Source organism: Agelaius phoeniceus, chromosome 3 (genome assembly GCF_051311805.1).
Source record: "Agelaius phoeniceus isolate bAgePho1 chromosome 3, bAgePho1.hap1, whole genome shotgun sequence".
Taxonomy (NCBI): Eukaryota; Metazoa; Chordata; class Aves; order Passeriformes; family Icteridae; genus Agelaius; species Agelaius phoeniceus.
This window is the reverse complement of record NC_135267.1, coordinates 99454170-99478856: the sequence shown is the minus strand read 5'-3', so window position 1 is coordinate 99478856 and position 24687 is coordinate 99454170. Positions and strand designations below refer to the sequence as shown.

Below are 24687 nucleotides of genomic sequence, written 5' to 3'. Positions count from 1 at the left end.
CTGAGTGTTATCACATTAACCATCTGCATTTTGGCACACTGGATCTGTGTTTCCTAGAAACAGTAGCTTTGAGTGAAGAACAGAAGGTGCTTTGGACTGCATTCTCAGAAAGCACTGGCTGCATACGATCTACTGTCTGATTCTCTAAAACCACTGCTTCTTTAAATACAATGTTTTCAGCTCATTTAGATGGCCATAGAAGAGAAGAAATTGTTTACATCCTTTATTACAAAGATCAAAAGTCATGTTTACCATTTACATATACAATTTACAAATTATTCACAAAGGGAATAACAGATATGCAGGAACTGACGGCTTACTTCAACCCAAGCTGGGGACAGGACAAGTGTAGTTGTTTCCTTCCTTCCCTGTCTTTACAGAAATAAAAGATACATCTGTTTTGTGTTGTCTGTTTGTGTTAAACACTGATCTAGTGTTTATGAAGCACCTTTAGTTATAACTATGCAAATGCTTGCATGCTTATCTTTATTTGAAAGACTGCAGTGCATGTATAAACATGTCCTGGGATCTGCACCTTCACACTACTGAGTGCTTGTTGGTCAGAAATCTTGTCAATAAATACAGTGGTCAGGCTTGAAAATGTTGATTTGTAAGATTTAACTAATCTCATCAATGTGCCATTAAAATAAAAATGGAGTTGAATATCAGAACACTTACTGTAGGAAATAAATTAGGTATGGCTGCTGTATCTCTCAAGGATACTATATGATCTTAAAATAGGTCTTAGCCATGTTGATGTTAGATGTCTTGGATAACACAATGGATTTATTGCTTTTCCTTCATCATGTTTTATACCATTTCCTAATGCTATTTCAAAGACTGGAAAACTTAACAAAAAATAATCCTCTTTAGGAGATTTGGTAAATTAGCAAACTTCACAGAATATCTTACAGCACTTAACAAAAGGGAGAATGAGTTCCCAAATCCCTTGGTATGAAAGCATAATACCAACAGTGCACTAGCTGCCATTTAGCTAAACCTACAAGTAACCATATTTTTAATTTTTGGTGTCCACTGGGAAGACAGTACAACCAAATGCTTGAAGGAACACACCGATTTTGGAGCAAGCACAAATGTAAATACAGAAATCACCAATGTGATGTTAATCCAAATTCTAAGCAATGAAGCAAAACACTTCACAAAAGTTGTTACATCTAGTCAGAATAATCCAAATACTTACAACAGTATTATGATATGATTTCCTACCAAGCTATCAGATAATCCTTTACCATGAACCTTTCAGTATTCTCAGGGCGACAGATAAAGAATGTTGCAGATGCCATGGTAAACTTAAAATACAGTAATAGGCAAATATTTTAGTGGCACCACCTGTATATACAATATAGTTGCTGGAACCTTATGGACAAAGCAGTGTTACAGTATGCCTTTATTAAGGCTTCTTGCTGGTTTAAAAAGGTAGATTTTTTTTTAGGGAGATTGTCCAGCCGTATTGGTTTCCCATCTCTTCAGTGGAAGGTCTCTTTATTGATCCACATGAGACTGCGTGTTTCATTTGGTTTGCATTCGTACTCAATACTGCCAAAGCTGTTTCCCCACTGGCAATGATCCCGTTTGTGGTAGTTGTAGAATTTGACTTGCCAGACTGTCTCAAAAACTCCAATGTCATTAAACTGTGAGGAAGAAGGAATACCAGTGTTAGTGAGCTAATTATTTTGTTGGTTTCTCTCTCATCCTGAGAAATAACACTTATGAAGCTGCAGAACATAAAACACCTGGTATAAGGATCATTGTTCCTCAGATCAATAAATTGAAGACCTGTAAAACCTGCTCTAGCAATCAGAAAGTCTTTTATGTTTAGCCATACATACTACATAAAGGATCAGATCCTGCATGTACTGTCCTCTTGCACTCACATCTGGGATAGGTGAGGGAGTAAAAATATTCAAGTTGCCACATGGATAAACGTTACTAACAACAAGAATCAAAACCATAATCTTTCTTAAGATGACACAGCTTGTATATACTGTAGATCATGTAGTAGTGATCTGCAGTGATACAGACTATCACTTTACCTCTATACCATACCTAGTGACTGCAGTTGGGATTGGGAAGATTCTTCTTTTCCTCAGTCTGAAACTTTTAATGTATCTGCATTTTGGAGTCTTGTATTTGTAGTGTATTGACTGAGATGTGCTGCTCTTGCACACCACTTACTACTTTCCTGGGATTTTATTCCACATTTTAAATGAGACTGGAGCAAGAGAATTTCTGTGTGCATATCTGTAACTGTTAGTTGGACTGTGATAGTGCAGCTGAGTAATAGGAGCTAATAAAAAGATAATCTGCCTGTTTAGCAGATAAGTGTCTAAAACAGTGAAGAAGTGAGAATTGACTTTAAATTGTCTGTGCATGCAGCTTTGAAGTGAATGAGACTGTGGCCTCATTCATGAGAAATAAAAGTGTGGCCTCATGAGAAATAAAAGTTCTATGGCTATAATAAAAAAGTTCTGTAAAATAAAGTTGTTTGTTGTTTTTATTTTCTTTAAGTCACTCCTAGACACCTGTACAACATCAGAAAAACCTCAGTGAAGCTTTCAAGCATAAATTATGATTTCAGTTTTAATGGTAATGGAAAAATTGAGTTCCTATGCCTTGAGACATTGCAGAGAATCTCAAGTGTGGATGTGAAGCCTGTATGTATTGCCATTGGCCTTAAGCCAGTATGGCTTGTTGATTGTGTTATGTTGTTAGAAGATACTAGATAGTGAATTAAGTGCTACTGAATGGCACTATTCTTCAGTATTTTTTCCCTTTCAGTATTTCCATCACTCACTTTAATGACAGCTTCTTCACTTGACTGTTTTCCATTCCTATCATGTGCCTGGGAGCTGATCTTTGATCACCTGCCTGCTATAATCACACTTGCAAAGTCAGTATGAAAGCCCTTTTACAGAGAAATTGTTCCCGATTTACAAGCAGAGTCTTCTGTATACAGATTTTTCAGGACACATTTGTCATTGTTTTTTTGAAATTAAAAATGTGGTTTGTAAGGTGCTGCTGTGTAACAGACATTAATTTAAACCTTCTCTCCGCCCACCCTGGTAAGTTAAATTTAGCCTTGACAATAGCAGAAGCTGCTGTGTGCTGTAAGTGGAGGGGTTTTATTCGGCTCCAGTTACAAGTGTTACCTTGAAGGAGTAACAGAAACATTTCTGCCACTTCCTTTGACTAAGAAAGGATCAGATGTACAGGCTATTTTATCTCTCCCAGTAACTAAAACCTTAATTAAGGACTTTTTTTTAATCAATCATCTTTGATAGTGGTCCCGTTACACTCATAATGCAAGACAGTAAAGGTTAAGCACATTGGATATTACTGTGCACAGTCCACAAAACTTGTCAGAGAGGAGAATCGGGCACCCTCACTGTGGAAACTAAGGAAGAAAAGGCATTTCTAGTAACATTTTTAGAAGGTGATATGACACAAGAGCATAATTTCATTTCATTAATGTATGAAGGATCTGAATTTCAAAAAGATAGATGAAGAAAGCAAATTTACTTTTCCTTAATGACCCAGTTTGCTGAGCTACCCTGAGTAGTTTGACTGCTCTGGTTTTTCAGGAGAAGGAAAAAATTAATTGCAGAGCTTTTCTACTACCATGTGCCTCCCTCAGCCTGGTACTTAGCACATGCAGAAGCTCTGTGGCATAATGAACATTCTACATCCTTAGAGCTCCCCTGAATTCCCATGGCTCCTACAGCTGAATCCCGGCTGCTCCACTGAGCTTATATATGGGCATCCCCAGGGAGGGAGAATAGCCCTGCTCTTTGCAGGTCAGGCTTCATATTAAGTATATTTCCTTGTCTGCTCTTCTTTATCATCTGGTGCTGTAGGAGTAAATAGTTATTTAATCACTCCCTCTACATTTGCATGCTGAGATGATTTTATAGTTATTACTGTGAATACAGTTCTAGCTTCTTTATTCAATCTTAGACTAGTCTGATCAAGAATAAAATGAGGCCCAAAGGCAGGCTTCTAACTTAGTTTACACCATTTGCTAGACAGTTTAGCAGTTTCTGGATAGTCTGCATGATTGACCAATCAGGTAACAGAAACATATAATCAGATTCTGGAATTCAGAAACAGGATTGCTGTTCAACATGTATAAACTCTGGCTATCATGAGTCAGATTTAACTAGCCAGTTAAAGCAGCAACACAAGAATTATTTGTTAAAAGTTTCAAAGCAGATAGGAAAGAAGTTCTTATGGATCTTAATGGACCTTAAGTCATTCAGACACTAGATTGGCAATTCCAGACTTGTTTTTGATTGCAGGACTGATCTCACAATCTATTTCTAATGTGAATTCAGTTTTTATGCCTAAAATAGTGTTCTTATCACCATAGGATGCATCAGGATTCTGTCTGTTTTAGAAAAGGAAGTGGAGGCAGAAGTTCCTCATAGTTGAAGGAAATAGGAAAATCTAAAGCTCACTGCAATAAGCTCAGTTTTGAAGGTTGAGGAAGTAGGTATCCAAAGCAGTTTTCAAACTGGGGTATCTGAGGCTTGTTCCCTAAATCTATTACAGCTCCATTTAGCTAAGCAGCTAAATGATGAGTTAAACATATAAATCCCTGTTGAGTTGTCTATATTTAATACTTAAAAGTATCATTTGTGGGTATCTAAGTCTGTACTGATGAACCTATCTATCAAGATCAGTTCCTAAAAGGAATTAAAGACTTGCTTAATGCTTGAAAATCCTATTAGCTTCATGGTTAATATCCCAGGATCTGATCTGTAAAAGCAGCTCTTTGGGCAAATATTGTGGCTTCTCATTCTGATGCTGCAACAAACCATGTCAGAGCTTGTCACTGAAAGTCAGAACCTCCTTATATTTCATCTGTGATTTGACTTGGTTTTCTCCAAAGGAAAAGTTAAATTTCTAGGCTTTCAGAGTTCACATCAGTGCTGCACTTAAGGGTAAAAGTAACCAGCAAAACAGGGATGCCTGAGTCAAAGCAGATGGTGTTTTGGGAATGCTGTCCTTTCTCCTCCTGGTGTAAGGTGAAATATAACTACAATGATCAACAGTAGCATCCAGCAGCTATGTTCAGCTTTTTGTGAAATAATACTATGTTTGGTTTTCCTGGGTGGTGGCTGTATATAAAAGTGATTAACATAATACTCCATATTAGTCTTAATAACCTATGATTATGAAATAGTAATGTGATGTGGATCTCCAAAATTAAGTTTGGCACATTGTAATTATTAGAAACACCAAATGGAGATGTTACAGTTCTTATTCAGAAGAGGATTACCATACTGAACTATGATTCCAGAAAAAAAATACTGAAGAGCAATGTGAAATCTTGTGTGCAGTAAGAAAACGTCATAAAATTCTGAAATTTGGTGGGCTTGTTTAAGCTGGAACAGACTCTTAAGAGAGCTTCAGATGAAGATGGCTTACTGCCTTGATTCCTTTTTTTTTGGTAGAGAAGACATGGAATAAACAGCAGGAATCCTTCACAGCTATAATCAGGAGAAGAAAAAAAAACGCCAAAACTGAGCATACCACCCAAAGAGTGCTGTGGAAATCTGCCTGTCTTCATGTTTTCTGTTATCTCTGCTGCCTTGTGGGCTGGAGCTTTTGTCATCTCACTTTGGGGCCATGAAGCCTCTCTTTAAGACTGGGGTGAGGAGCCACTTAAATATGAATTTAAGTTTGTGGGTGCAGATAATGGAAACCTATGGGAAAAGAGAGAAGACAGCCTTGGGTGTTCTCCTGCATGCTTCTAGTCTCTAGCAAGTCCTCAGGCATGCTGAAGGTGACAGATTAAAGGGGAGAGCAGTCACCCCTTGTGCTTGAGGCATGCTCTGTGCCAAAAAAAATGGTGCTACCTGGCAAAAGAGGGTTCCCGTATGCCAAGGGATTGGATCTCTAGCCAAGAACCTCAGTGGGAGCTGCCTGATATGTATAGTATGTCCTATAGAAGGGGTGGGATGTTCCGCACACAATTCTTTCTGCTGGAGCACCCCAAAGGGTTTTGCAGGTCTCTAGAAAACCTTATACTTCCTCCTGGCCCTTGCTGTTTTCTTGGGAGAGAAGGCAGCAGGATTTGTATTTTCCAGCTATGTTCTGGCCAGCAACCTTAGTGACACAAAGCAAAGAGGAAGGCAGTAGCTGCAACTAGGCTTTGCCCTGGAATATTTCACCACACTCTCTCTGGGAGTCAACCCCCTGCTGCCCTCCCTCATCCTCTCATGCCAGGCTTGGGGAACCACATACCTGCATGTTGACTTGGATGGGCTGTCTCTCCCCACTTTTGGTATGGGGCACCCCCTCGGTGTCATAGATCCCTGTGTAAGAGGCTACTTGTGCATCACGTGATTTTTCTTCCAGTGGGACATTAACACCGCCGATGCCCATGGTCCTACAAAAAGACAAGATCCAGCCTTTCACAGCCCTGAATTCCCCTTCCTTGGTAGCTTGAAGCCAGCACGTGGGTTTGCAGCTTGGTACTGCTGGTAGCCTCTGTACTGGGAAAAAGCTTCAGGCATTTTAGCAGACCTGCATGTGCTGCTGACTCATTGGGGCTCCTGAAATATGCCAGGGCTCTGCAGTCACCCAGGGAAGGAGTAGAAAGGAGTGGCAGGCGGGATCTGATTTCGAATGGATCGGGAGAGGTTAGTCGAATCTCTTCGGCGGGGCCGCCCCTCCACCCAGAGCTGGTTCCCCATCTGGTCCCTGTCTCTGCTTTGCCACGCCGCAGCGAGGCTTGGGCATTGTGTAGGAGGGACTTCTTCCTCCAGCGAAAGCCGCGAGGAAGGAAGGAGAAAAGAAGCTGGGCTTGAAAAATCTCCGGGAGAAGGTGGGGAGGGAGAGGGAAGGCAGCGATTCCCAAACGTGCCCCCCCCCAGGCCAGCCAGGCGGAGCACAGGGAACAGCTGGCGAGGAACTCAGAAACGGGGCCACCAAAGTAAAAGGGCGGGGAGGGAGAAATCACGGAAACCCCGCGCTGACAGCCTGCCAGGAAAAAACATTAAACGTCTAAAAATAAAGCAGCAGGGAGGGAGAGGAGGGCCGTGGGAGCCGCCCTGAGGAGAACCGCCTCACTTACGTGGCCTGGACGGTGCCGGGTCGGAGGGACACCTCGATTTTGTACTTGGCCCCGGTCAGCAGCTTGATGGTGCGGTTCTGACCGAAGCGCTGCCCGTCCACCTTGAAATACACGGCCCCGTCGTTGGGCTGGATTTTGAGGGAGACGCTGATTTTCACGAGTCCGGGGATGTCGCCCATCTCTTGCGGCCGGAGGGGCCTGTGGGCTCTGCGCGCGTCTCGCCCCCTCCGAGGAAAGGCGGCTGGCCGGGAGCGAGGGAGAGGAAGAGGAGGAGGGAGAAGGAAGAGGAGGGGCTGCCGGATCCCAGCCAGCCCAGCCCTTCCCAAAAGCAGCGGATGAGATACTTGATTATTTATTTTCCCTCCCATTAATCACGGCGTAGCATCTGGCGGTTGATGTCTTTTCCCCTCTTCTTTTCCCCCGCCTCCACTTCATCACCCCGCCCCATGTCCTGGTTTGGGGGACATTTGCAGCTGCTCAGATTGCTGCCGGTTTCCAGGGAGTTAATCCGGCCCCGATTACTGCAGCCTTAATCCCGCAGTTCGTCCCGGAGGAAACGAGACGGCCTTGGCCGGGCTCCGCCGGTTCAGCACCACAGGCGCGGACAGCGGCAAGGGCAGGGAGCGCCCCGCGGGCTCTCCGTGGGGTCCCGGCCGAGGGGAGCCCCCTAAACCACCCCCCGAGTCCTCAGCTGGGGGGAGCCCCCCAAACCACCCACCGACCCCCTCACCTGGGGGAGCTCCCCAAACCACCCTCCACCCCCTCGCCTGGGGGGAGACCCCCAAATCACCCTCCGATCTCCCACCCGGCAAAGGCCTCCCGAGGGTTGATCGAGCCCTCTGGGTTGGGCTGAAACATCTGTGTGGTGGCACGGAGGAGCCAAAGCTGCCCGAGAGAGAGGGGAGGGCGGGCAGCAAAGACGTGGTTTTCTGGTTCTTTTGTCTCCCGGTGCAGCAAAAGGTTTTGTTGAGTCACCGTGCCTGGACTGAGGGTCACTTCCTTGGCTGTGAGAGTCACCATGCCTGGACTGAGGGTCACTGTCTTGCTGAAGTCAACAGTCAACATCAGCAGGCCAAGGTTTCTCTTGGGATTATTTCAATCACTTCATTGCAATCCTCTTATTTAAATAAAAAAAAACCCTACTCTGTAACTGCACTGTAAGATCAGAATGTTTTGTCTTGAAGTCTAATACTACTCTCTACATATGGCTGGTGCTCTTTGTTCTTAAACGAAGATCCTTGAAACTGAACAATTTACCATAATTCAACTCAGCCTGTCTCATTCCCATCTCTAAGGAGATTACTTTTAACCCAGGCAGGTTTGTGCCTATTTTCCATTCTTTTTTATTTTTTCTTGTTTGCTGTTAAAACTGTAGCACCCTTATGTCTGACACAAGCTTTGGGCCACAAATATACTTTTTGCTTGGACATTATGGCAGAGTTAATGGTTTTGTTAGGAGAATTTCATAGGTCCATGTTGCACTGTACTAACCTGTTCTTTGTTTCTCTAAGGCTGGGATATACATGTAGTGGTGCAATGTGAACAAAGCCAAATTGTAGATACAGCATTGCCCAGCTGCATTTTCTTATGCATGCAAGTTTCAGTGATTTAATTTTATTAGGAACTTTAAGCAAAATAATACATTCTGTTGAAAACCTCTGGGAAAAGAAACCCCAAAACCCCAAAATCCTACTGAATATCCCTTGCTTAGAGTCCAGCTAAACACAGCCTTCATAATGTGTTCAGCCATTCAGGTTTCCACAAATACAGGGGCAGGATATGATCCCTGCTTCTCAGAACTGTGTATCTCTGCAAAAATACTAAACAAACAAACCAAAAATAAACAAACAACACCCACTCCTGGTGCATTTCTCCTTATCTCTTTTCATCACTGCAAGAGAAATCTCATTTTGCATTGTATTCTGCAGAAACTGCTGCGTTTTGTAGCTTGTTGGAAGTTTTGCTGGCAGTAAATGCCCTTTCTGTAACTTTAAATGTAATTCCGTATGAAATCACAGAGGCCTAACCTGTGGAGAATGTGACTCTATCACTTAAAGTGGTGTGTGAAGAGTAATGGCCAGGGATCAGATTTGCTTGCTTCATGGGCCAGACGTGACATGTTGTAGTAAATTGTGTGTAGCTGAAGCCATTGATTGCAATTAGCTTCCTAAGTACATGAGAGGTCAGATCTATAACGAGGGGTTTTTTTCCCTCATTATTTCTGCCTGAATGATTATCTTTCTATGGACACAGCTCAGACTGGGACTTTATCCCTGACCAGTATTAGGCAAACATGAGAGATAACTAAAAAAGCATCATATGATGGAATGTGTATGCATAGTAACTGTCTTACCATATGCAAGTGTAACATGGTGAGAGTAGAACATTTCTGAAGAAGAAATTCTTAATTTAGGCAATGACCTTCTTTTGATTGATCTAATAATTTCACTTGTGTTAATACATTTACTCATCTGATCCCACCAGATACCCTTTATCAGTATAGATCAAGGGAAGGAGTTGCCTTTGCTAAGCCCTTCTGGGAGATTAGTTTTGTTGCTGCCCACCTTAATGGCCCTGACCAGCATCACCTGAGGCTGCCCACATTTAGTTTTGGTTCCCATGCCCTTCCTGAATTATGCTTAGGACAGCTGTTCTCCTGCTCCACCACTGACATCTCCAGCCATGGATGCCCTTGACCTCACCCTGCATGTTGAGTACCTGGCTTAACTCAGCCCAAGGATGGAGGTGCTTGATGCTGTGGAATGGGCCCTGGCTAGAGAAACCAGGCCCTTCCAGTCCCCATGGGGATTTTCTATGGGTCCCAGATCTCAGGCTCCTACATTACCTGATGTTAATCACGTGATATTCTGTAGGGAGCAAAATATCTGAAGGAAGAAGAGTCGGTGTGGTTTTTCCAGGAGCACAGAGTAAACATGCTGACATTTACAAGATTCAAAGCTAAATAAATAATCATAGACTTAGGACAAAGTCCTATTTCTCTAAGCCACAGCAGCAATTTGTTTCTGGGAACAAAAGGATAAAGTTGTGTCAATTCCTCCATTTTCTACACATACATTTGAAGGGTGGGCTACAATATTTAATGTCTCTAAACTGCAAAACTGTTTTTCCTATTTGTTTGTTTGTTTGTTTGTTTTGAGGGGTTTGTTTGGGTTTTGTGTGTGTGTGTGTGTCTGTGTTTTCATTTGGTTCTTTTCAGTCCTTCAAATCTACTTTTCATTCCCCTGGCAGCTGAGGCTTCCCAGTCTGTTCTGTGAAGTCAGCAAGGTACATTAAGCTATATCCCTTCCCTTGGGTATGAAGATTGGAGCATTCATCTGTGCCCTGGCAAATGCCTCAGTGCTTTTGAAAGGAGTGGTAAATGAGTTGTACCCAGCAGTTCTATACCTCTTTTTCTTCCTAAGACTATGAAAGTTTCATACATCCTACAAGATCTGTGAACTACATACAAACTGCATCCTCCAAGACCTCTTTATTGTGCATAGATCTTCCCTGCTGCACCAGCATAACCCGCATGTATTACTGATGGGGAGCTACTGTAGGGGAGAGGTGAGGGTGGATGTGTTCAATGAAAGCTAAGAGATAACATGCAGATGAACCATGACCTATACTTTAAGCAGGTCTGAATTATCTAGAAAACATTCTGGAGAGATGTTTTCAGTCTTTTGATTGCACATACTCAATATGATCTCTCTAGGCATTATATGTCAATTGCATAAGCTTTCAAGTATTAACATTTATGCAGACCTTCTCACTAATGCTCTAATCCTGCTGCAAAGCTCAACAATCATTAAATATATAAAATGTACCTCGAAGCACAACAAGATAGTTCATTTAAGATGGCCAAACCACAGCATTTAGATTCTAAGGTGCCATGGGATACCTGTATTAGCCTTTTTATGCATGCCCCTATTTGCTTAATTTCTTAACACAGTGCTAAATTTGGAAATGTTGTGGTTTGGGGTTTCTTTTCAAGAAGGGCATGCAAAGCCACAATCTCTCATGCTCTAAAAATAGGCATATGTGTGATTCTGTATGTAGGGAATTGTGCTAAGGCTTGCACCTGCCAGCTCTCAATTTAAAATTTTGATTCTTTTAAGCCCTCTGCCTATGTGCAGAATTAGAGTGGTTTTTTTTACTGAAAAATCAGCTGGACAGTCTTTATCTTGTTTGGAAATCACTTCAGTGTATCATCTTTCCCATAGAGACAATAATTTTGAACATATAACATTTGTTATAATTTCCCTTGCAAATGCAGCTTGATTTGCTGTAGTGACATATACTTATGGATAGGTCATGTGTTTTGCTGCAGATTAGGTGGGTTTGTGGCATTTACAGTGCAGCAAACATGTTAGAACCATCTCTGCAAGGGCTTGTGGAGCAGTGGAGAGGGTGTAACTGAGAATTTTCCCTTCCTTGCAGCTGCTGTATGGTTCCAATTTTAGGTATAAACACATCTTAGTCCCACTTGCTTAGATAAATGTAGTTGATCTTTTTTTCCCAGTGTTTGCAGGAACTTGTATTCTGAAGTAGCAGAAATAAAGAAGAATTTTCTGAAGAAATACAGCAGTAAGTTCTCCTGTACAAGAAGAGTAAACTGAGCTAACATATTCAGTTCTGCTGCAGATCATGATATTTTGACAAATTCTGCTCATCTGACATCGTGCACCTTTATGTACTTGAGACAGAAATGGAGAGGACATAGTAAATTATAGCAGATTTCCACATTGCAGGTTATCTTCTCTTTCTGACAAAACTCTTCCTCCCCTTTGTGGAGAGGTAAAAGAAATGCAGCTCTTCCTCTCTCATGCCTGATGCTGCTCTTTAGGAATGGCTGGACAAAGAAGACCCACATCCACAGTCCATACTCCCTTGCACCTGCCACAGCTAGTGTGTGTTTAAGGACCATTTTGCCTCACATGAATGATTCAGCTACATCAGCATGTTTCTGTCTGGGGTGGGGGGGGATGAAGTGCTGATTTCCCTGCAGTAGTGTGTGGTAAATGAAACCAAACCTCAGCATTAAAGAACAGGATTGCACCAGACTTGTAAAGTGGAACAGCAAAAGGACCAGCTGAGCTTTAAAGATGAAATAGAAACAATATAGAGAAGTATTATAAAAGTGGTTGCCTTCAGCTAACATTAGATGGAAGTTATTTTGTGTTTTGACACTGAGTAGCATAAGTAGTAATGGTAAATTCTGGAGCGTTTGACTAGGTGCCACTGTGTTTAGACTTACATTTCATACCTCCAAAGGCTTTTCACACAGATAAGTGAGAAGAAGGAGTTTTTGTGAAATTGTGGAGTCACCATCCCTTTCTGTTTTCATTAAACCACTTTTTAGTATAGGGATATGTTGGGACAGGGATATATAGATATTCTATTGAGGAGTACCTATCCCTGGTCATCTCATATCACCAATTTATTGTGCAGGGCCCTGTCATCCTGATTCAGCACAAACACTGAGTCAGCAGGAGCAGGTAAGCAGGAAAACCTGCACAAAGGATGCCTGCACGGAGCAAAATACTGGCAGGTTCTTTTGTCTTTGCTCTCCATAAAACCTTTCAGCTCGGGAGGGGGCTTCCTTTCCTCAGACCTGAGGTGGGGGAAGCAAAGTAGGGACAGAAGGAAGAGCTAACTGTGATCCTGTTCTCGGTCTTTAATCATAGCTCCATGCTCTGAAGCATCATGTCCTCAAGGCAGGTAATAAAGGGATAATTTGGCTTCCAAATTACACTTCAAGACTTACTGTTGTCTGTGACTGGTATTTTTGGTTTATCTAATTGGAAAAAGGAAAAAAAAAGTATCTTTTTCTGAAGATAAAACCACAGAATGAAAGGGAAGAGAAGGAAACAATTCACCTTTGTAGAAGGATTCTTGGCAGAACAAGGGCATGCTATTCTCCTACAAGAATTGGACAACCCTGACCTGCAGATTACAGAGTTATTTTGAAGACCATGTACTGTCTTTGGAACAAGACAGACCATGTACTGTCCTTGGAACAAGATAGACCATGTACCGTGCTCAAATAGATACAAGAAAGAAAAATGAGCATTGTGCCAGGACGAGGCCAGATGCCAGGCATGTTGTAGGAACTGCTAATTTAGCACACCTTAGCTAAAATGCTTATAGCATGACAACCAATCAGCAAATAACATGTATGTATGAATGCAGCCACTTAACCAATGAACATTAAGCATTAGTGGTGTGAGACAGTGTATAGAGAAAGGTAAATATGCCAAAGTTGCTTAATAAAGTAGAAGGACATGTAGCCCCATTGGTGTGATTGTCATTACTTGGCTGACTCCGTGGGACCCTCTTCATGCCTTCTTAAAGCAAAAAGAATTAGTGACCAAGAAAGACATTATACAGGAGGATTCTACAAGCTCCTCAGTCCATCAAACATCCTTTTAAAACTTCTGGGGAAAGAAGAGAACCTTCACAGAAATATAACTCAGAAATCCCATTAGATCATCTCTGCTCTGGGAATCCAGGGCATCTTCAGTTCATTCCAAGTCCTAGACCTGGTGGGCAAATTTTCTATTGTAAATGTTAGACAAGGTTTTTGATCACTTTTTAGTGGTAAATTTTTACTTTTAGTTCCAAGGACCATGAAGTTTTATTAGGTCTGTTTGAGCTTCTGTCTCTAATAATTTTAAAATCTATTTGTTGAATTCAAGTATGCTTCACAGCTAGAGAATACATGGAGTCTTTTATTTGAAAACTGATGGATGATTTTCTTCATCAGCAACTAGTGCCTCTAGTAGCAATAAGATCCTTACAACAGTATGACTTACATGAGCAAAGGAACAATGTACTGGGACTGCAGGTTTTAGAAACCCCAAACAATATAGTGATAGATTAAATCATCACAAAAAGGTATGCTTTGGACAGAATGCACCATGACATAACCAGAATGTTTCAGGTTAAAGTGTTTAACCTGAAAAACAGGTGCTCTGTCTGCACAGAGACAGGATGTGTCATTTGAGCAGCAACTCATTAGGAAAGACCTGGAAAAGGAAAATCTCCATTCAGACATTGAGGAAAAACACCCAGCACCCAGCAGCTGGGATAGATACAGATAACCAAGAAAGGAGTGGAGTCTCATTTGTGAGAATACCACTAAATAGGCATCAGTGAGGAATGTCTAGGAAAGGCCTCTGAAGGCTCTGCTAACCTTCTGGTCCCCTATCACAGACCTTGTCAGACTTCTGAGTAAGACTTCCTTTGGAGTAAAGGCTGAGACAGAGAGTCATATGGAGAACAGGAATTTCTGTCTGTGAAAAAAGTCCCTGTTTAGGAATTTTTAGCTTGGCAGACGTGACAGATGGAGTCACTCTGGGCTCAATCAACACTTATCTGAATGAGGTTAGCTGCAAAAGTGACCTGGAATCTTGTGCTTGAAAGAACACAAGAGGCTGCTTCAAGACACCATGAAGCAGCCTCTTATTGCTTCCCATATACCCCCACTTTTTTCTATATGGGGAAGAGGGATTGTGACTCTGGTATGTATAAAAAACTATGGGTTTGCCTTGTCTTTTCCCAAATAAAGCCAAACAAGCTCTGCAGCAAGTAAAAGATGATTGTAGAAAGCATTTTGTGGTCAGTGCTCTATGTAATGCACAGGTCTAATCCATTTGTGCCTATTTGACAGCTGACATCTTTGAGAGGCCTCAGCACCAAAATCCAAATCCTGATTAACTCTGGTAAACAAATTTCTTATGTCAGCAGAGGGCGCATCCTTGTTAACCAAATGAGGGTCCTCCACCTTCCTGCCAGACTTCACATGCTTGCCCTCATGGAGCCAGGTTTGGAAGGCAGGGTGAAGTGAAAGCATTGATGCATTGAAAACCTGTCTCTGAAATCATTTGGCACACGCCAGGCAGCAGCAGCAGCACCATTCCCTGTCTTTTATGGTAGAGCTCATGTATTTGCAGAACAGGCCCAGTTTCTTGTGACTGAGCAATGAAGTGCTTATTTAACTTCCCAGGACTCTGTCATCAAGGCTGGCTGTATTTGAGATGATGGAGTGTTTTGTCAGGCTGTTGTCTGTGCTGTCAGAGACAGACTATAAATACACACGTACTTCTGCATTTCACTATCTCTCACTTTGTAAGAGGAAATGGGTTTGCGATTAGCATTGAGAGGAACTTGTGAAATGACACAGTTGTACTGTAAAAACACCATCCCACAGACTTTGCTGCCAGAGGAACTCGACAGCCAGCACTGATAGAGCTGAGAGCAGGATTGCCCAAGCCATGGAGCGAGAGCCAACGCGCATAAGGGAGGGCTACTTGGTTAAGAAGGTAAGTGGGGTAGTTTGGGATTGAGTGGAAGAGAAAACTCTGAACAGGTTGGGAAGATGCAGGGAAACATACTATGGAATCTTGGCAAAGAGGCAACAGGAAATAGCCACAGCCTACTCAGTTGCACTTAATTGGGTTAAACATCAAGGAAGAATAGTGAGATTAAAGAAATCACATCACCTTGCCTCAAGACAGTGTGTGGGGCCACAGGCACATCCAATCTTTGGGAAGGTGTTTGCCACTCCACAGCAACCTCTTCTTCGGAGTCTTTTGTAGTACAGCCCATAGGATAAAGCCTTTACTTTTATTTAAATCCACGGTGACCTCCACTGGCAGAGCAACTACAAGGGGAAATAAATGGTGGTCAGAAAAATAACAATATTTAACTGCATAGTTGGATGGGTGAGGCTGTGGCATGTTCTCCTTGAAACACAAACTGTAGTTATTTTAGCATCAATCAGGCACTCCCTGGAAGCTCATATCTTCCTTGGGTATCACATGAAGAGTGTTTCATTGAACATAATTTATGATTTATTGATGCAGGGCAGCATGTTTAATACCTGGAAGCCAATGTGGGTTGTGCTCTTAGAAGATGGAATTGAATTCTACAAGCGGAAGGCTGATAACAGTCCCAAAGGGATGATCCCACTAAAAGGAAGTACTATTCACAGCCCATGCCAAGATTTTGGCAAAAGAATGGTACGTACTTTTTTTACAAAAAGAATTGACAGTATACTTATACTTCTGGAAGCACTGAAAAGGCAAAAGGGTGATGGTTGCAAATTCCTGGCACTCATCCTAGTGGAGATTCTTACTTGCCTTAGGAGGTTACAAGCAGGCTTGGAATTGTGCGCTTCTTGAATTCAGGACACTTCAAGAGGAATAATTCAAAAAGCACTTGGGGGTTGGTTGGTTGGTTTTTATTAAACTTCTGAATCTCTCAGAGAGCAGAACTAAATTTTATTGGTGTGAGGATGTTTTGCAGCTGAATGGCAACAACTCCTGTATAAAATGTAAATCTAAGTGCCACAGAAAAATGGTAGTGGGAAAGTATTTTGTGAGCAGGAGAAACATTTATTTTTTGTCAAGGAACAAATGACTTGCTCAGACAGGAAGGAGATAAATGCTGTGACACATATATTTTGTTACAGGGTTACAGGGTTCCTGAAAAATAGTTGGTAAAACGGGATTTCTCATATGAGCAAAGAAATATATCATTAGTAATTTATTATTTTGTCCACTCAATTTCATCAAATAGGCATGATATCCCCATGAATTCCTCTGACAAAGGGGTGCCCCAGAATCTGGAACATTATTCCACCACAGTTAAAAAAAATTTACCACAGGGATACCTGACTAAAGATAGAAGTCTCTGTGAGAGTATTAGAAAAATAGAAAGCGTGAGACACAGCTGAGTTGGTGAACTTTACTTTTTCACATGAGTAAAGTGAGGATACTTAAACCTGTCCTTAGGTTTGGTAGTAAGTGGAATCAGGGTCCCTTGTGTCAGATTTGGACCTGCTGGCTTTGCTTTTTCCTTCTTTTCTTTCTTCAGCATTCTTTCTTTCCTTTTTTTTTTTTTTTTGGGGGGGGGGGGTGTGGTGTTGTTGTATTTTTGTTGTTGTTGTTGCAGAACCCATATTTATATGAAAAAAACCCACCCTGATCCTTACTAAGTCTTTTTAGACTTACATCTGTCAAGAGAAAGGGCCTGTTAACTTCCAAGCTGTCTTTAAGACAGTATAGAAAAAGGATGAGGCAGAGAATAAAGATTGCTGTTAATCCTGTGCTGATTATCTTATTAACAAGCCTCACCACAGCACTCCTTACTCTATACATGAGGTATGAAGGCTACTATGCAAGAGTATCACCGACCTAGATTATAATGGTAGAAATTAAGTTTTTCTCACGAAGCATTCTTCTTCAAACAGTTTTGTGTTGGGTTTTGGCTTTTTCCTTTAACTCTCAAAAAGGCACTGCCATCAACATTGTTTCACAGTAGTTGCTTGAAAATGTCAGTAACATATTTACAATAAAGGAAAAATAATTCACCAGCATATGTGCATTCAACAAAGCAGGCACAGAGGTCTGAAGTATCTGATGTCTGCTGAAGACAGAGTGAGAGAGATCCTCACCTTCCCAAAGCTATCCTTTGGGATGCACCAGTCTCCAGAAGATGCATTGTATCTTTATGGAAGGGTGACAGTCTCTGAAGATCATTCCTTTGGCTGCACTGGGTTTTCTGTTATGCTTCATTTTACATTGGGTGTTTACATAATGAGCTTTACATAATGTTGCATTTTAGTTCCTGGGGCCTTTTCTGAGGGATAATAAAGACAAAGAAAGACCCAGGGGTTGAGGCATCCAAAATAGCTTTTCATAAATGAGATTTGCTGCAGGGTTTGCTGAAGTCAGTGGAAACAATCCAAATTACTTCAGCAGGCATTGGAGCAGATCCTTCATATTGAGGTGGTGAGATTGTTCTGCAAGTCCACAAACCAGTAGCCCTGGAGATGGATTTTCTCTTAAAATTTCAAATAGTCAAAAATTGAAGATGTTTATTCATATGAGCAAAGCTATCACCAGGATTGTTCTTACAAGTACTGCCTAATATGATTATACCTAGTTTCCTACATGTATTCCTTGAAAACGTAGTATCTTTATTTTTACATCTTACATTTTACAGCTTTACAGTACTGCTGAATTCAATGTTTCTGCATTCTGCTCTGGCTTCTCACTAGTTACACGTCAAAGCATACAGTTATTCCTCTAATGGGAATTACTCTGGTTCTTAAGTTTATATGGCTAGAAATGAAAGTATATTTTTAGGACAGGAATTCTGTATGGTGAACAGTGGGATAATTCTCATTGGGTCTGTTTTAAGTATAGTGTCATCTGTCTGGGCCCAGTTTGGAACAGGGACTATTGGGCCACAACCAAACTTCCATATTTCTCTGGTTAAGTTTTTAAATCAGCTTGTGTATCTGCACCAGGACTTCATTTGAAAGCTCAGAGCACATCACCAACATGCTTTGTTTACTACATCAATTGCAAATTGCAGGTGCTGAGGGGAAAAGAACCAATCTTGGATTTGTTAAGCACAGGTAAAGGCTGTTCAGAAGGGGCTGCAACTGCATATTTTGAGATTATATTTCAAAATGCATTCACCGCTGTCTGCTGTCCTTGATTTAAAGTTTGATCATTGTTTAATGTAACATAAATTCTGATATTCTTCAGCTTTTTCCATTTCCCCCATGGTTTTCTTGTGAACAGCATCATCCTGTTTGGTTGCTCATAGTAAGATTCATCTCTCCCAATTTAAGTACGTAAAATGTTGGTATTTAGTTTAGTCAAATGGTCTAATTTTCTCAAAAACACAACCCAATATACATCATCAGAGGGAGGCTTGGTCATATCTAGGACTGGAGAATCAACCTCTACCGATTTCAGAGGAAGCCTGGAATTCCATCTAACTTACTAGCTTAACTTTGTAAATGCTAAAAAGAAATGTCTTTGCCAGCCTTTTCTGTGTGCTGGAAGTGAAAACTCTTCTTGGCATTTCACTCTAGGTTGCTTCTCAGCTCTTTGAAAAGGCTATTTTTTTCCTTTGGTAATAAATTTCATCAATGCTTTGGTATTTCATTCTATTAATCTGGGGTGTTAGCTTGACTGTTGAATATTGGGATTTGGATACATCTGTCTGTTTACTTTTGTCATACATTGTGCATTGATTTTTAGTGTGTAAGTCTTTCCTGCATAACAGAAAAGGTGAGTATTGCTGGAAATATGAACAGTATCAGATAAGAAAAGGCTACTTTTCTATCTGAGATGGACTTTGATGACTTGTTGCTTTATAAGTTTGAAATGTATCTTCCATGAAATTCAGTTGGACTTTGCACAATTTCAGGGTGTCAGATTTTTTCCTATTGGCCATTGTTTGGAAAATGCTTGTGAGGGATGTTCAGAAATGTATCACTTACAAACTTGGGCTTCAGCAGACTCATTCAGAGTGCTGATTTCACTGATGTAAATTTACTGCTCTTTGGCAGAAGCCTTTGCTTTCCTTGCAAGTCGTGCTGTTAGCTTGTGGCTTAGCTTGGCATTTTTAGACACCTGCTGAGTCAGAATCTGTGATATTTATTATAATACAACTACAGAACAAATTAGTGTCACTCATGAGGAGCTATATTTTAGAGGAAGTGGAAACCTGAATAATTAGATCCTGATTTTCCATCCAGAAGATCACTGGATGGAAATTAGTTCAAACAGTGTGAACTTTGTTGGATGGTTTTGGGGTTTGTTTTTTTTGTTTTGGTTTGGGTTTTCTTCAGCTTATTGTTATTTTTTCTGTTTACAACTACCTCTAGATGATCTTTTCTCATTTTTTGGGAAACACAGTCTTTCCATTGTTGCTAGTGTGTTTGGATAGGTGATCCTAAGGTGTAGCCAAGGGTTGGAGGTATCATCTCCCTACTAAGCCATTAAAGGTTTACTAGGCTGCAAATATACTCAGGTACTCTCTAGTGTATGACCTTTTCTCCCCTTGTGAGACAGTAGCTGAATATGATGTGAGGTATTTTTCCTTCTTCAGACTGCTCACGTGTCTCTAAATATTAAAAAAATTTACATCCATTGTAAGCCTGCAGGGGCTGGGTGCTTCTGATGCCTTAGGGTTTTAATTTTTATCTTTTTCAAATCCAAGTGTATAACTGTAAAACTCCATATAAAGTGTTAGCTATTGCTTCACATTTTGATCAGACAAAACGATTCTCTAGGCCTGAAGCCCAAAGACACTTCATTGTTCCAGGCCCTGAAAGTATAAATAAAAGTGAGTTGGGGGGAAGAAACTGGGGGTACATGACTTCATTTCCTGAAGCTGTAATTGGAATATTAACTTCTGATAGGTAAATGGACCAAACTTATATCTGTCTGAAAAACTTGTGACCATTGTCCATCTTGGGTGTAGCCCCTCAAAGGCCTCTGACTGTCCAAAGTGTACCTATTGAAGGCCTTTAATAAATACCCACTTTTATTCTCTTAATCTTGTCTAGCCTCTGTTCCAGGTAGCCACTCCAAGAAATCACTTCAGCCTTTCAGCTGTGTTGAACTTCTCAGCAAAAGTTAGAATCAGCAGCTGTACTGGTACCACATACTGTTGCTATTGGGTCAGAAACAACACAGATAAACAAGTGCCACACTCCATGCATTCACAGAAGACTAAATAATTTTATTAAGAAACCCATTCCTTTTATACTCTAGTTCACTACAGGTGGACCTGATTGGTCCTTTAATTAAAACACCATCACCATCAGCTAATTAAGAAACCACCCTTTTGGAAAACATATCTCCATAACACATTCCACATATTCACAACACCAGGTGCAGCAAGTTAAGATAAGAATTGCTTATAATTCTTCTCTCTGAGCTTCTTACAGCCTTTCCCAGAACAATGCCTGGGAAAGTTGTCTGTTTCTCTATGTGACTAAAGAGCTGCCTCCACAGAAGACCTTGGATGTGCTGATGTCAGCATCAGTGATGGTGAAGTAACAAAAGGATTCAGTTACGTGCAGTGCTTGTTCGTGGTTTTCTTCAGAGTTTCTATCATTTTACTGTGTCTCTAAGGCACTTTCTATAGTCCTTAGGCATAGGTAGGCTGTATGCTGTGGCAGCTTAATTGTGCCCAACTAGCTACACAAAAGCAACTTTTAAAAAAACCTCCTGTAATTTATTATTCCAGTTTGTCTTCAAGCTCACTGTGGCCAAGCAGCAGGACCACTTTTTTCAAGCTGCCTACCTGGAGGAGAGAGATGCCTGGGTGCGGGATATCAAGAAAGCAATTCATTGCATAGATGGAGGCCAAAGATTTGCCAGAAAATCCACAAGGAAGTCCATCAGATTGCCTGAAACAATCAATCTGAGGTTTGTTCTCATGGCTCTGCTCTCCCATTTACTTCCATCTGCAGTCAGTGTGTCAGACATGTAACTGTGGCCAGGAAGAACAATGAGCCTGTCTGTCCATGGATTCTCTCACAGCCCCTTCTGCATGACTAAAAACTTCAGTTTGTACCATGTGTCAGAAATGACCTGTCAATCAGAACTGGAAAGATCTTTTTGAATATACTATCATTTACCAAAACATGCTTGTTTATCAAAGATTTTTTGCTGATAAAGAGATTCCTGGGCATAATGGAGTGCAAGAGGATATGCCAGCCAAAGTGTGACTCTTCCAGGAGAAGCATTTTATACAATAAATCATTTATTACAAAAAATATTTTAGACCTTTTGTTTGCTCTCCATCTTCTCTTCTTCTGATGTTGGCCTAGTTTTTGGATGGTGAGGGGACTGTGGTGCCTGTCAAAGAACATGAAACTGGCAAAGGGAGAAGAAGAGATAAAGGGAAGCAATCTGTTCGTACTTTTCAAAATCAAGGATGACTAGTTTTCTGCCTCAGAGCTGTAAATACCAAGATAAAGATGAGCCTGAAGTGTTCTTATAAGACAGTAAAACTGCACACAGGGCAAAGATCATCTGAGAGCATGCAGGCTTTGGGACAGGGACAGGTTTTCTGCTCAGCCCAGGAGCTTTGGGTGAACACAGAGCACAGCAGTGAACCCTCTTGCTGAGTCTGTGGGGCCCTGTGAAGGTCTCTCAGCAGTGGGTGTTCCTCTCTTCATGCTATAGTCACCACAAGTAGTTGCATTCTCAAAATAGGGAGATGTGGTGAGCCCTTTGTGCACTCCGCCCTCTGCTCCCACAGCTGTGAAGTAATGTAGTGAGACCTCTAGGCTTTTGCAACTTGAATTTTTCAGGAGATGCAAGAGATGAAACTAAGCCATGTTACAGCTCTGCAGAGAGCTGAACATGATTACAATGATATTGTTGTACAAACCGGCAAAACCTTTTTATTTGCTAACAGTTTCTGTGGTTCTTTTTATGCACAGTGCTTTGTACCTCTCAATGAAAGATCCTGAAAAGGGAATAAAGGAGTTGAAGCTGGAAAAAGATAAAAGAGTGTTTAATCACTGCTTTACAGGTAAGGAGCTCCTGTCCCTCTATTCTATACAATAAAGGAAGCACAGAATTGAAAAACTAAAGAGGTGAAACAGCTCTAAGCTCTGTAGAGCACATAGAAGTTTGATTTTTTTTCTTGACTAATCCAGGAGATGCTCAAAGGATATATCTTGGAAAAGTGTTCAGTTATGGCCATGGTAAACAAAGGAGAATGATGAAATTTTACTAGTGTCAGAAAGATTAAAATAATCTTTTGAGTAGATTGTAGTGTGAAACACTTAAATACAGAAGAATTACTCCATTCTGGATTTTTCATCACCAAATGGTGTCCCATTGTAATTCCCGTTTCACTCAAAGTCAAATCTGTATTTGTGCTCAAAAACACATAGATGTAGCACTTGAGGACATTGCTTATGGGGGGGACATGCCAGTGTTGGACTGATGATGATCTGGACTGATGATCTTGGAGGTATTTTCCAACCTTGGTGATTTCCAACAGCATTATGTTAGTAGCATAGCAGCCTGGATCCAGGCTTGGCTATCCTCCGTACATCCCCAGTCTCTGCCTTTGAGGCTTCCCAGCTCAGCCCTGTGTCCCCTCCCAGCTCTCTTCTCCATCAGGAATGGTGTTTGAGAGTTGACCCGGCCCCTGCCATCAGCTGGAAAGGCTGTACCTCATTGGATGGCCAGGAACCTCCCTAGATTAACTCCCCATATTGTTGCTAAGAACATTGTTCAGGAGATTGATGAATACATGGAGTAGGCTTGTTTCCTGTGTACTTTTAGGCTTTTTCATGTCTCTCTTGGTTTGTGGCTGATATTTTGTTCCTTTGTAACCAGGCACCTGTGTGATTGACTGGCTGGTGTCCAGCAGCTCCATCCGAAATCGCAAAGAAGGTCTCCTGCTTGCCTCTTCCCTCTTGAGTGAAGGCTATCTACAGCCTGCTGGGGACACATCCAAGGCAGCTGCAGAGGGACTGTCAGACACCCCCTTCCTGGATCTCAGTGATGCCTACTATTACTTTGTGAGCATTGATTCTGGTTTTTATTGTCTCACTTACTGATGCTCTGCTTTTCTCAAGCTTCTCGTTCGGCTTCTTAAATCCTGGAGGAAAGATTGTACAGAAGTGGAGAAATCTGTCTTAATTGTCTTTTTCCTGTGATGCTCAGAATGAGCCTGCTCACGTTAATAGTTGTAACCAGGATAGATTTTTTTTTTTTTCTGGCACCTTCTAAGTGTGAATTGAGTGCTGAGACTAAGTGTGGGAAATGAATTTGTAGAGAATTCTCAAAGCGTGATAGAAGGCTCCCATAGTATGCATCTTTAGGCTGGGTTCTTTTTAACTTAGACTTTGTTCCTGGTAATTGTACTGGTGACCAGAATTTAACCATCTGTTTCCCTGTTGATTCAGTGGAAGAGAAGAGAGTAAATCATTCTCACAGGGCTTCAAAGAGTGGCAGAAGCTACAAATCCATTTTGTGCAGAGCCATCAAGTCTGACTCAGCGTGAGTGTGCACACACACAGCTTGCCCGTGAGCAAAGAAGTAAAAGTTTTCAATATCCCCCAGTAACCTGTCCTGGGTGTCATACCCAGCCTTCTCCATTTATTACTTCATATTGTGTGGCCTGATTTGGAGAACTTGAAATATCCCAGTCAAATACTGTTTGAAAGATATTTGGCTTATGGACTTATGCTAACAAAAAAGGATGCCTTCTATAAAGTGGAAAAAGTAAATTGGTATTACAATTCTGTTTATATTTACCACATGGAATCACTTCGCTTCAGCAGAATGACTCTCCCACTACTCATTTGTTTTCCTAAATATGTTTATGCTAGGGAGACTTTACCTGTTAGCAGAGACACTCCTGGTAAAGGCAGCCTTGTGGCCTCCTGGGTGCTTCTTGTAGCAGCCCATGTGTGACCTGCTTGCTTTTGGATTATTTTTAGATTGATTCAATGCCAGTGTGGTGTGAGGAGGCCATAGGAAGTCAATGTCTTGATTTGGTATCTTAGAAGTGTGGTTCCACCTCACACTGAAATGTGCCCATGGTGATTTGGAGAGCTCCTCAACTTCACTGGGAGGCTCTTCCAGTAAAAGGTTAGAGTATTTAACAATAACCATAACAACAACAACAACAATAATAATATCTTCTTTGGGGTGGCAAAAAACAGCACGGAGGGAAGCAAAAAGATGCCAGCTTGGTACAAGTACATAAGCATGCAGCAGCTGTGTAACTTCTGTAACATTTCT

General features: G+C 41.4%; 2 protein-coding genes across 3 annotated transcripts in view; one reads left to right on the top strand and one right to left on the bottom strand.

Moving 5' to 3' along the window:
• Positions 1-24687, top strand: part of PLEK (pleckstrin) — a 58396-nt gene that overhangs the window by 29149 nt on the left and 4560 nt on the right. For both annotated transcript variants that reach the window (XM_054629327.2, XM_054629328.2), the window contains exons 2-6: positions 15312-15423; positions 15967-16122; positions 21161-21342; positions 22365-22456; positions 23275-23459. In XM_054629327.2, coding sequence (XP_054485302.1) covers positions 15376-15423; positions 15967-16122; positions 21161-21342; positions 22365-22456; positions 23275-23459 — 663 coding nt within the window. In that variant the 5' untranslated portion in view covers positions 15312-15375. The remainder of the gene's footprint in view (positions 1-15311; positions 15424-15966; positions 16123-21160; positions 21343-22364; positions 22457-23274; positions 23460-24687) is intronic.
• CNRIP1 (cannabinoid receptor interacting protein 1) lies at positions 211-7470 on the bottom strand. Its single transcript, XM_054629724.2, has 3 exons — positions 7100-7470; positions 6268-6412; positions 211-1652 (listed from the first exon to the last, which is right to left on the bottom strand). The coding sequence occupies exons 1-3, from the start codon at positions 7465-7467 to the stop codon at positions 1488-1490; spliced, it is 678 nt and encodes a 225-aa protein (XP_054485699.2). The 5' UTR covers positions 7468-7470; the 3' UTR covers positions 211-1487.